General features: G+C 42.7%; 1 protein-coding gene across 1 annotated transcript in view; it reads right to left on the reverse strand.

Moving 5' to 3' along the window:
* Positions 1-6,865: 6,865 nt before the first annotated feature.
* The window catches only part of LOC311149025 (beta-1,4-galactosyltransferase 6-like), a 46,855-nt gene continuing 39,814 nt past the window's right edge, over positions 6,866-13,906 (reverse strand). The window contains exons 6-9 of the mRNA XM_084186116.1: positions 12,941-13,128; positions 11,922-12,044; positions 11,709-11,810; positions 6,866-9,251 (exon numbers count right to left, since the gene is read on the reverse strand). Of these exons, the coding sequence (XP_084042242.1) occupies positions 9,104-9,251; positions 11,709-11,810; positions 11,922-12,044; positions 12,941-13,128 (561 nt within the window). The 3' untranslated portion in view covers positions 6,866-9,103. The remainder of the gene's footprint in view (positions 9,252-11,708; positions 11,811-11,921; positions 12,045-12,940; positions 13,129-13,906) is intronic.

The raw sequence follows: 13,906 nt of genomic DNA on the forward strand, positions 1-13,906 counted from the left end.
GGTCTGGAGTTCCAACCGCAGTGTCTTTGTGAGACGCTGTGTGAGTGAACGGATGATCTCTGCATGTGTGGTTCCCACCGTGAAGCATGGAGTAGGAGGTGTGATGGTGTGGGAGGTGCTTTGCTGGTGACACTATATGTGGTTTATTTAGAATTCATGGCACACAACCAGTATGGCTACAATAGCATTCTGCAGCGATACGCCATCCCATCTGGTTTGCGCTTAGTGAGACTATCATTTGTTTTTCAACAGGACAATGACCCAACATACCTCCAGGCTGTGTAAGGGCTATTTGACCAAGGAGAGTGATGGAGTGCTGCATCAGATGACCTGGCCTCCACAATCACCCGACCTCAACCCAATTGAGAGGGTTTGGGATGAGTTGGACTGTAGAGTGAAGGAAAAGCAGCCAACAAGTACTCAGCATATGTGGGAACTCCAAGACTGTTGGAAAAGCATTCCAGATTAAGCTGGTTGAGAGAATGCCAAGAGTGTGCAAAGCTGTAATCAAGGCAAAGGTGGCTACTTTGAAGAATCTGAAATCTAAAAGATATTTTGATTTGTTTAATTCTTATTTGGTTAATACATTTACATTTTAGTAATTTAGCAGACGATCTTATCCAGAGCGACTTACAGTTAGTGAGTGCATACATTTTTTTCATACTGGACCCCAGTGGGAATCGAACCCACAACCCTGGCGTTGCAAGTGCCAAGCTCTACCAACTGAGCTACACGGGGCTACTACATGATTCCATATGTGTTATTTCATAGTATTGATGTCTTCACTATTATTCTACAATGTAGAAAAACCCTTTAATGAGTAGGTGTCCAAACTTTTGACGGGTGCTGTACATTTGCACACATTTCTATAAACCAGTTTTTGCTTTGTCATTATGCGGTATTGTGTGTAGATTGATGAGTTAAACAAACAATTTCATCCATTTTAGAATAACAAAATGTGGAAAAATTCAAGGGGTCTGAATTCTTGCTAACATTTTACATTTACGTCACTTAGCTGATGCTCTTATCCAGAGCAACTTACAGGAGCAATTAGGGTTAAATGCCTTGCTTAAGGGCACATTGACAGATTTTTCACCTAGTCAGCTCGGGATTCAAACCAGCGACCTTTCGGTTACTGGCCCAACGCTCTTAACCACTAGGCTATCTGCTGCCAGCTTGCTGACTAACTTATGGCAATGCACTGATTGGACCTCGTCATACTGGAACGACATATGTACTGTACATACAGTAGAATAAACTCACAGAACTGTTCTGTGGCCTTCGTTAGGGTAGTTAACCTGTAATAACTTTTGCAATGCATATCATAGATAACAATATGCAAGATATGAAAGCTATGTAAACTGATAAGGTTTGTTAGCCGTTTAAACGTACAGTACTAGATAAGGAAAAACATACTTAGAATAGTAAACATTTGCACTGTGTTTTGTGTTTGAAGTTGAGATATCAGAAGCGATCATCATCTTAGTGTATGTGTGTGTGTGCATGTCTTACGGGTATTAAGGTTAGTAGTTGACCATCAGTGTGGGATGGAATGCTACACGGTCGATGACCTCACATCACCACCGGTTCACGCTGGTCCACATCCGCACTTTGACCTTTTTGTCCTCTAACTACACTGGACATTTGACTCAAATCAGGGGGAAAAAGTAGTCTGGAACAGACAAAGTTCCTGTTGTTCCTTGCCTAGGCTTACCTACCATTTTCTATCCTTGAAATCCTAAGCTCAGACATTACAAAATGGCACGGTGGTGTATAATCTCTTTTAAAGGGATTTTTCAGATACTTTAATACTTCGAAAGTTGAGTGGAGTCCATATTCCAAGACTTCTGTTTCACGACTAGTTTAATCTCTTGTGAAAGCCGTTATTTAGTTCTTGGTGCCGAGTTTCCAACTTTTTACATGTTTCTGGCAATGGTGTAGGTCTGTATGTACCTCATTTCTGTGGGTCAGACAGCCTTGATGACGGTGGCTATTATGTGACCTGTAGTCTGACCTCTACTGGCCTTGTCTGACCTGTACTGATGAGAGAATGCATTACAGTAGGTTACTCCCTTTCTGTCTGACCATGGTTGGTGTGTTGCCATGTCTGTATTTCTGACCCGGATGGCTGTGTTGTGTCTGGCTGGTATAGCCGCGCCAATGCTTGGCGCCAACTGATGGTTAAAAGTTAAGTGTTACTGTTTGGCTCTCTGTTGGTCTGGCCATGGGTGTTGATATTTGTGTAGTCAGTTTGTAGTGTTTGTCTTTGTATACCAGGCCCTGTGTTATGTGTATGGTTGGTTATGAGTGTGTAGTAAGCCAGAGACTGGACATTTGTAACAGAGTACATTTTACATTTTAGTCATTTAGCAGACGCTCTTATCCAGAGCGACTTACAGGAGCAATTAGAGTTAAGTGCCTTGCTCAAGGGCACATCGACAGATTTTCACCTAGTCGGCTCGGGGATTAGAACCAGCGACCTTTCGGCTACCGGCACAACGCTCTTAACCACTAAGCTACCTGCCGCCCAGTAATGTGGCTAAAGACTAGATTACCTTTAGTACTTCACTAGTCTTGTCCCCAGACCAGAACAGATCAACAAAAATCACTCACCGTGGAGAGTAGACAAACCATGTAAACATTTGGACCTAAAAATCGGAGACAAAATAATTAGTTGGGTAGAGGGAAAATAAAATAATTGAAAATATGAATCGCATGAAAAGTGATTGAATTGCTTAAGACCTCACACTGGCTCTGACCTGATTCAATAGCTTTTTGTTTGCTACTCTACAGCTTTGTTTGTCCTCCGTGGAAAGAGTTCACAGGCCTAGTCTGCCAAAAGTAATCTGCCTTCCTGGATGTTGGTCTGTGGGAGTGAAGAGAAAAAGCAGTAAACTGAATTGCGGTGTGTGTACAGGTGGTGTTTGAGACCCACGACATCTTCACTAAACCCTGTCCCTGTTGCTGAGCACTACCACAGCTGTCGTGATAAACGCACACGAGTGACACACAACACGAGTGACACATACACAGTGAATCAGTGGGTAGCATATACCTAAAGCCTACAAGTACTGTATAATGTAACTTGTTATATGCATGTATTAGCCTGTATTATGTCTATGGATTACATTTGTGTATGACTATGTATGATTCAGTGTCCTACTGACAAAAATGTCACCATAGAAAGCAGTGGAGAGAGATGAAGAAAAAAGACAAAGAAAAGACATGAGGTTTCAGAGGTGTTTTCCAGAACATGGCAATGAAGGTGTTTTATTCATCTTTTGTTGAAAAAAAAACAACAAAAATGTTTTACAAAGTCCAACAGTTCAACTCTAGTATACTCTTTTACTGGCTGTTATACCTAAGATTGCGGAAGATTGACAAGATCCCTAACCGTTCGGCTTCACCATGTAAAAAGTTGTCAGCGTTGTCTGAGGGGGGGGGGGGGGGGACTCTAGCACATGCGTATAGCCAATGAAATTGCTGAACAAGACGCAAGACTGCGCAAGTGGCGCTTGAGTAGGCGCTACATCGAATTAAGGTTGTTTTGGCCCAATCAACAACGTGTTTAAAGTTTATATTTTTACAAATGCATCTTCCGAAAAATCAAAGAAATACAAACATATAAAGTTGAATGAATATGCCTGATATTGAATGAGCAAATGTATAATTTGTATACCAGATTTGACACTTCATTCTCATAGATTTCCATTCAAAAGTCACTACTTCCTCTGCGTCATCCTGCACTTCCTGGCGGATGGTAGTAATGCGAGAGTCTGCGCTCTGGCTCCAGCTATGACTCTTTGTTCAGACAGAGCAGAGTATAGTGAGGAGACCGGAGAGCTGAGGGTTCAAGAGGATTGTACATGTCATGGTCCAAGCAGCCAGAGTAGAACAGGCCTCTGAATGGACAGCAGGATAAATTTGATATGGCCAATCATTGATACACCAGACAGACAGACACTTGAGTAGGATTCCTTTTGAAATCCTAAACAGCCTGTTGTCATGGAAATGTTTTGTGCCAGAGCTCCCTTCTAGTTGGAAAATAAAAAAGCAAATACACTAACTTCAGTTTAAAAACAATCCAAACCTTTACTGTATCTTTCAACCAAGAATCCAAAGTGAAAACAGTTTGAAAAAAATAATAATAAAGATTTTTAAAAATAACTCAAGGCACAAATATGAATACTGCAAAAATGTAATACTCTACATTACAAATTGTGTAATGGTGAATAGTCATTTGAAAAATGTATCTATCTATTTTTGGATATTCGTACAACCAACACAGAGGCAGTAGGAGGGGTGAGTAGAGGGGGGGGGGGGGTCCCTGTCCCCCTCCAATATGGCTGGGGGTGTAAACCAAACCACTAGCGACCGGGTGTAGCCAGCACACTGCCCAGCCGCCCCCTAAACTACCCTTCCTTCCATACCTCACCCCCTACTCCCCTCAGAGGCAATAACAATATGTACAACTCTGAGGCTTAGTCCCAAATGGCACCCTATTCTCTATATAGTGTACTACTTCTGACCAGAGCCAGTAGTGCACTATATAGGGAATAGGGTGCCATTTGGGACACAGTAAGAATACTGATCCTAGATCATCTCCAGTGATGGGTGCTTTCTCTAATTCATCTTTTTAATACTCTTCACACTGTTTCCTGAACAGAGTGAAAGTCAGACACTATGACAGGAAGAGAGAATATAAAGAAGTGGATCCCTTCCAGCGAGTGAGATGACGGGATCCAGAAAAATAAGCTACTGACTCAGAGTGCATCTCTCTGCTACAGTAACTCATATAGTGCCCTCAAGTGGGGGGACAGCTAGGCTGCCCATAACTTCTACAATGTATATAAAAACGAGAACATTTATCCTCTTAGCAAAAATCTGTTACTGAGCAAAAGGCATAGCAAAAGAGAAGCCCCCAACCCAGTCCCTAACACTGACCTATACCCAATACCCAGAGACATATACAGAGATATACAGGTAACTTTCAAAATAAAAGAAACACTTGAGTAAATGAGGGCTACAAAGTATTGAAAGCAGATGCTTCCATACAGGCGTGGTTCCTGAGTTAATTAAGCAATTAACATCCCATCATGCTTCGGGTCATGTATAAAAATGCCCAGTTGCCCATTATCAGACACTTGTAGAATATATGCCAAGACGCACGGAAGCTGTTCTGGCGCCTCGTGGTGGCCCAACGCCCTATTAAGACACTATGTTGGTGTTTCCTTTATTTTGGCAGTTACCTGTATGTTATATATATATATGTCAAAGATATATGGCTCTTTTAAATACTTAAACCCTGATGCCTATTATCAACACTAGTCTATCTGGTTCCTTTCAACACTGAGGAGATGCTGAGACACCATAGAGGAGCTCACGGGAGGATAATTAATTTAAAAGGGAAGGAAGGAAAGACGAGTAGAGATAAGTGTAGAAGAAGAGAGGCAGGTGGAAGAATTATGATGGGTAGGTATCAGAAGTGGAACTTTGGCACAGTTGACCACCTCCAATAGAATGTCTTATTACTACGCCTTCTTTGATTCTGTCTCGCCTCACCCAATTGGTCAGAAATACACCGTTGAGGTCTTATGTATCCGTAGCTAATATCTGTTTGGGCCAAACCAAACAGACTTTAGCCTGGCACTTTGTTAGCCACTTTAGCTTTGGAGCGGAAATGACTCTGTAAACATCTTCAGGCCGCTCCTCCACAGCACTACAAGAGTGACGGGACAGAGAGTGCTAGGCTACATCCCAAATTACCCTACTCCCTGTATAGTGTACTACTTTGACCAGGACGCATAGCACTCCAGTCAAAAGTAGTGCACTATATAGGACACAGGGTGCCACTTTGGACAAACCCCATGTTTGGAGCAAGACAGGAGGGTCCCAGTACTGCAATACTGTGATGGAGAAAACCTGGGTTGTTTGAATAGAGCAGTTCTACATTTGATAAATCAACTCAACATCACTAGCAAAAACCCAGAAAAATCTAGGTTTAAATATGAAACGTATGGGCAAAACTATATGTACAAGAGAAAAACCGCTAACAGGCCAAAATAAATAAACTGCCTAGATTTTTTCCTTGCTAATCTTTGTAGTGCTCAAAACTTTAACTATTTAAAGTCTTCATGGCCCAAGTTTCAGACTGTGCCATTCAAGAACAGGGGTAAGTGTTAGCGTTAGCTGCTGTTCTTTCATTCTGGCCCATAAATACCTCGCAAGCCTATTCGAACCACACGACAGTTCAGACAAGCCTATTCGAACCACACCACAGTTCAGACAAGCCTATTCGGACCACACCACAGTTCAGACACACACCAGCCCAAACCACAAGCTCATGGTCCAGTTACCTAACACATGTGACGTACATGATCCACACAGACACACGTCTGAAACAGAATCGTGTAGCAACACACACTATTCGCACTGTATACACTCCTCCTCCATAATAGCAAACTACACACACCAGAGGAAGATAGAATGACGTCTCAGCTTACCATTTAGCAGCAACAGTCCCTTAGCTCTGGTCTAAGGCGTTACGTGTGGCTTGCTGTTGAAGGCTCAGCATCAGCAAACCACACGTAACACCCTGGACCAGAGTTACTACAGTCCTTTGAACCCTGACCTCCATCTGTCTTTCTGTACAGGAGCACAATCCATAACGTCAGTTAGTCTTTTTCACACAGTGCACCTCCAGAGAGAGAACCCCCCCCCCCACAAAAGCCAAAACTGAAAAAAGTAAACATCTTGAAATAATACAATAAATTATGCTTAAAAAAACATCTATTAACAAAATAAATTAAGGCATGCAAAAGATAAAGTCAACCTAAGAGATGTGAATATCTTTTTTTTTTTTTTTGCCAAATGTCCATCTATTGTTACAACATCTTCCCATTCAAATGGAAGAACCACTCACTCTTAAGTCCTCAGGAAGAAGGTAGCTGCCAAAACAAAATTCAAATCCACTGGAATAATAACTAACAGGCTCTGAGCGTTTAAAAGGCCAAATATGTACATACGTGTTCTGTGCTCAAGCTTTTAAGTGGCCAGTATTTACATGTGTTCTGTGCATCATGCGTGTGGGCAGTGCAGCAAAGAAAGCAAAACGCTCATGTGACACACAGAGAAATAGGATCGAGTGATCTAAAACATCCGTTAAAAAATGAAAAAATAAATACTAAGAAAATAGATCATATCAGAAAATGTACATCACAATAAACAAATAAGTCGGCAATTTTCCTCTTTAAAGAATATGTTTCATCTTTAAAAAATGAACGATATGTGTAAAAAATTATATAACATGGAGACAAAAAATGTCTGTTGGCTTATAAAGGTGATAATACGGAGACGTTAGAAGTGAAAGCTGTGCTGAGCTGCTGAGCGGAGCTGTGAGATAAAGGCTGAGCCCCAAATGGCACCCTATTCCCTATATACTACCCTACTTTTGACCAGAGCCCTAAGAAAGTAGTGCACTATATAGGGAATTAGTGACTGGGGGAAAAAACAAAAATCGAGTTTCATATCGCAATATTATTTTTGGACGATATCATGACTCTACGTATCGATTTGTAAAATAAAATAAAATATATAACTTTGTTTATTTTTTGTTTGTTACTGTAGGTAGCGTTAGCTAGCGCTAGTTGGCTGTACCTGTGCCAAAACTACGGTATTTTTCATCCTATAGCTTGTTCTCCATCTTTTTAAATAGTGATCCAAAATGTTTTTAGCACTTATTTCCCTGATTGATCAAAACTCATCTTCTCATGCTCTCTCGTCTCCGCAGCAGACATAGACAGTGTACAAAACATTAGGAACACCTGCTCTTTCCATGACAGAATGACCAGGTGAATACAGGTGAAAGATATGATCCCTTATTGATGTAACTTGTTAAATCCCCTCCAATCAGTATAGCTGAAGAGAGGAGACATATTAAAGAAGGATTTTGTAAGCCTTAAGACAACTGAGACATGGATTGTGTATATGTGCCATTCAGAGGGTGCATGGGCAAGACAAAATATTGAAGTGCCTTTGAACGGGGTATAGTAGTAGGTGCCAGGCACCCTGGTTTGAGTGTGTCACTGCAATGATACTGTGTTTTTCACGCTCAACAGTTCCCTATGTGTATCAAGAATGGTCCACCACCCAAAGGACATCCAGCCAACTTGACTGTGGGCAGCATTGGCGTCAACATGGGCCAGCATCCCTGTGGAACGCTTTCGACACATTTTTACATTTACATTTTAGTGATTTAGCAGACGCTCTTATCCAGAGCGACTTACAGGAGCAATTAGGGTTAAGTGCCTTGCTTAAGGGCACATCGACAGATTTTTCACCTAGTCGGCTCGGGGATTAGAACCAGCGACCTTTCGGTTACTGGCACAACGCTCTTACCCACTAAGCTACCTGCCGACCCTTTTAGAGTCCATGCCCCGATGAATTGAGGCCGCTCTGAGGGTAAAAGGGGGTCCAATTCAATATTAGGAAGGTGGTGCTAATGTTTTGTACACTCAGTATATATAGTGAGCAATATGTTTGGAACGTCAAATGGCAATAAAATCGCAGTATCAAATAGCAATACATATCGTATCGGCACCTAAGTATCGGGACAATATCATATCGTGAGGTCCTTGGCAATTCCCAGTCCTATAGGGAATAGGGTACCATGTGGGAGGCAGCCAGAGAGCCGTGGTTCTGAGGCTGAGCCTGACACTTTAAGGCTTTGCAGTAAACATCAGATGTGAAAACGAATGCTGCCCCTCCCTCCTCATACTGTATTATGAAGTGTTGATGTGAAGTAGCTTAGTAGCTAAAGCCAGCATGAACACATTGACATGCAGTGACACACACACACACACAAACATGTCAGACACACACATCCTTGCAAGCACACACACACACACACAACATTCACAATCACAGAAACATACACAATCAATTGTTCGATTAAACAGACCCTATATGCCCCTTCCTCTTTCATATTTTTGTGTGCCTCTGACCCCCCCCACCCCCTTTGGCCAGCTTTGGGGTCCCGTTTGATGCGTGAGGGGGTGTGAAGGGTTTAAGGGGTCAGGTGGGGCCGTAGGGAGAGGGTCAGAGTTCAGTAGTCTGCGATGGGGGCCTGATCGGGGTGCAGGTCCACGGTGATGTTCTTATACAGGGAGCTCAGGGAGATCTCAGGGGTGTAGTTGAGGTTGTTCAGACCATCCAGGTGCTGCCTCTCTTTGGAATACCTCAGCAGCTTGTACCTGCAGAGAGAGGAAAGGAAGGGGAAGGAGGATTAGCTAGCAGTTAGCATTTATACCGGCAGTCACAGCTCGAAATGGCACCCTATTCCCTACATATAAATATTTATTCCCTAGGGGCCCTGATCAAAAGTAGGTAACTGTGTAGGAAACAGGGTGCCATTTCAGGTGCAGTCACAGGGAGAGGAGGATAAGCTAGCAGTTAGCTATTATACCTGGAGTCACAGTGAGAGGAGAGGAAAGGGGATTAGCCTAGTTAGCAGTTAGCATTGACAGTAATGAATCCAATTCTACACACCACCACAGGGATCCTTAGTTAGCATTAATGCTAATGACATTAGGGAGATCCATAGTTAGCTTTTGCATAATGAAACCAGGGGGATCCTTTAGTTAGGGTAAGCTGATTCATTAGCATTAAAGCTATCTTGAGGAGCTTGTACTCCAGTTGCAGAAGGAAAACCCTAACCCAAAGAGAGAAACTCTCTTCTGCCCTCTCTCCTCCTCTGTCCCTCTTTCCCTGCATCTGAACTGTCTACCATGCTGAAGGTTTCCCTCATAGCCCTCTAGTGCAGAGTTACTCTGGGGACTGTATGAGGATGAGACCTGGGTGACTGTTATGTTAAAAAGGGACTTATGACTGTCAACAGGGCGAAAGGGACTTGGCCAACGAATAGGGAGTTAACTCAATGCTTGCACAGCAAACACAAACACAAAACAACTGACACTAGGCCTGGAAGGTAAGCAACTCTTATTCTAACAATCATAGCTCTGTGGTTGCACCAAGGCTACAGTGAACACAAAATTGTGTTGAGATAAATAAATAAAATTAATACAAATTAAACAGATGAATATTCCAGTACCTGGGGTACATTCAATTCCCTATATAGTGCACTACTTTTAGTACATAAAATGTGAAGTAAAACATCAGAAAGTCTGGATGGCTGGATACAGGGAAAGGTTGATAGTACTGAAATAAAATTTAAATGCAGTTACTTACTCCTGCCAGCAAAGGGCGATAGAGATGAGGAACAGCTGCACTCAAGTAGTAGGATTAACAGCGATCACTACCTTGAGATTTTTAAAGCAAGGGACTGTTTTAGGTACACCATATATACAAAAGTATGTGGACACCCCTTAAAATGTGTGGATTTGGCTATTTCAGCCACACCCGTTGCTTACAGGGGTATAAAATCGAGCACACAGCCATGCAATCTCCATTGACAAACATTGGCAGTAGAATGGCCTTACTTAAGAGTTCAGTGACTTTCAACATGGCACAGTCATAGGATGCCACCTTTCCAACAAGTAATTTCAAATTTTTGCCCTGCTAGAACTTCCCCGGTCAACTGCAAGTGCTGTTATTGTAAAGTGGAAATGTCTAGGAGCAACAACGGCTCAGCCGCGAAGTTGTAGGCCACACAAGCTAACAGAACGGGACCGCCGAGTGCTGAAGCGTGTAAAATTAATCTGTCCTCGGTTGCAACACTCACTACCAAGTTCCTAGCTGCCTCGGGAAGCAATGTCAGCACAATAACTGTTCGTCGGGAGCTTCATGAAATGGGTTTCCATGGCCGAGCAGCCGCACACAAGCCTAAGATCACCATGCGCAATGCCAAGGGTCGGCTGGAGTGGTGTAAAGCTGGCCGCCATTGGACTCTGGAGCAGTGGAAACGCGTTCTCTGGAGTGATGAATCACTCTTCACCATCTGGCAGTCCGACGGACTAATCTGGGTTTGGCGGATGTCAGGAGAATGCATAGTGCCAACTGTAAAGTTTGGTGGAGGAGGAATAATGGTCTGGGGCTGTTTTTCATGGTTTGGGCTAGGCCCTTTAGTTCCAGTGAAGGGAAATCTTAACCCTACAGCATACAATGACATTCTAAACGATTCTGTGATTCCAACTTTGTGGCAACAGTTTGGGGAAGGCCCTTTCCTGTTCCAGCATGACAATGCCCCCGTGCACAAAGTGAGGTCCATACAGAAATGGTTTGTCGAGATCGGTGTGGAAGAACTTGACTGGCCTGCACAGAGCACTGACCTCAACCCCATCGAACACCTTTGGAATGAATTGGAACGCCGACTGCGAGCCAGGCCTAATCACCCAACATCAGTGCCCAAACTCACTAATGCTCTTGTGGCTGAATGGAAGCAAGTCCCTGCAGCAATGTTCCAACATCTAGTGGAAAGCCTTCCCAGAAGAGTGGAGGCTGTTATAGCAGCAAACGGGGGACCAACTCCATATTACTGGCCATGATTTTGGAATGAGATGTTCGACTAGCAGGTGTCCACATACTTTTGGTCATGTAGTGTATTCTCATGAATACCACATATAACAAGGACTTCCTGGAGCAACGCTCCATTGACAGAGTTAAGCTAATGTGATGTTTGAGTTAACGTTAGGTAAACATTCTTTGACATGGTGACGGCGCCTGCTATGCACTGCTAGCATGCATGTACTAACCTGCCCAGGAACTGCACCTCTCCCCGGTGGTGGTGTGGGATGGACTTGTATTTACCCATTTCTCCCTCCGGCCTTGTGATGTTCAGACCAGCATAGTGCACTCTATGAGAGAGAGGGACAAACAAAGCCTTTCATTAAGTTACCCAATCAGATAACAGATTTGTCTCTCTCAAACACACACAGGCGCACGCACGCAGACACACACTAACAGACCTGTTCCAAAGGTCATCGTCCTCTCCTCCCCAGCCCCAGAATGCATTGGGAAAGCCGTTAATCTTGCGGAACTGTTCCACTGTGAGTCCACTCACGCCCCCAAAGAACTCACTATAGGGTAGTCTGTGGACAACACACACAGTGTTACACACACACGGGACACACACTTGTAACACGCGCACCACACATTCAACACGGACAGAGAACAGACAACATAGCCTAGCTTGGCCTGGGGAAAGATTGAGTTTTGAACGAAACGACAGAAAGGAAAAAGAAAGAGAGAGACCTTACCAGTCAGTATCACAGGAAAGCAACCAGGTAACAAAAGAACAAGTCTGTCTGTGATACAACACACAGACACACAGACCCACAATTATGTTTTCAGACAATTTACCATACAGTCTGCAAATTTAGAAGAGACACACATAACCAGAGGGGAAAATCTGTTCATAAATTAAGCCTTACTCCAGGACCACAGTGTTTCCCCTGTATTCATTTAGCAGCAGCGCACCGCCGCTGCTGAATTGTTGCCGCCACACCAAAAAATGAATAATAATGATTATTATTATAATTTTTAGAAATACATTTTCTGGATTGGAAAAACACTAAGTGTAAACTTAAATGACTAAAGTATGACTAAAGTATGTAGAAAAAATAATTGACATATATATATTTTTTAAATAATCGTTGAGAACTAGAAATCACCAAAATAAAAGCAAGACATTCAGGGAGAATGAAAACTTCTAAAAACAATGAATTTAGGAGTATGTTTGGCATGGCTGGATTACTGATGGTGCACTCGCCATCAGGGTCCCATTTATTTTATTTTTTATAATGTTTGAGCATTAGAATACAAAATTAGCCATGACAAAATGCTCAGAATTGCAGGAAATCTGCTTTCACGCTGCAAAATGTTCTCTAAGCTACATGGAGAAATATATAGAATTGTAGGATATTTGCTGAAAAATAGCATTTTGCAATTTTTCGCCAATTCCGGACTGATTTAAGCCATGACTTACAGGTACATGTACTTGTCCAGTTTGGCTGCGAAGTGGCGAGGCATCTGACCACAGCCGTAGTAGTTACGGTCGTTCTCTGGGATGTGGTCGACATCGTGGAACACCAGACAGTCCCAGTCCAGATCCTTCATGGCTTCCAGGAAACCCACGTTAAACAACATTGCTCTGTTGAACGGCTGGGTACCAGACTAATGGAGGGAGAGAGAAGAGTTAGACTAACCCTAAACCATGTTAAACAACATGGCCCTATTGAAGGGCTGGTCCAGTGTCACATTTTGTCAACAAAAATAGTAACGGAAATATTTGTCAAACACCTATTTTTCAGTGGCAATTGACAAGCCCATAACTGACTAAATAGACCCAGAAAAAACTATAACTAAACAAAACTGATTTTTCACTTCGGTTGACGAAAATGAGACTCTCTCTGTGACTAAAATCTGACTAGTAAGTGGACTGTACAAGAGTTTTTGGAGAGATTGAGAGCTTTTCAGTGTTCTTCGTTTGGTCCAATCAAAAGCATGCATGACATTAGCAGAATTGTAAGGATTTCTGATCGCAATGTTGCAATGCGGTAGAAAATAAATATCATGCCCAGGTCATTCACGAGTCACCTCTCTACCCGGCAACCGTTCTCCAATCTGGCTGCAAACAAATCATTGATGCAAAATAAGGCACACGCCATGGCTACTCTCCTTATGGTACAAGCTCCCAGTAGAAAAAGGGTCGATGTTTGGAGCCACTTTACTTATCATGTCGATTCAAACAAGACCGAATGCAACGTTTCCATGGGAGAAGAGAGTGTTTGCACCTACAATCTGACGGGGAAAAATACTACCAACCTCAAGAGACATCAGAAAGCGCATCATTCCAATATATACGCTCAGGTAATAAGAGATAAATAATGCTAGCTAATTAGTTTGCTGCAACCTATCAGACCACTACCTATGAGAGAACTTTGATTAGAAT

This window comes from Coregonus lavaretus, assembly GCF_964263955.1.
Source record: "Coregonus lavaretus genome assembly, chromosome: 21".
NCBI classification, from domain to species: domain Eukaryota; kingdom Metazoa; phylum Chordata; class Actinopteri; order Salmoniformes; family Salmonidae; genus Coregonus; species Coregonus lavaretus.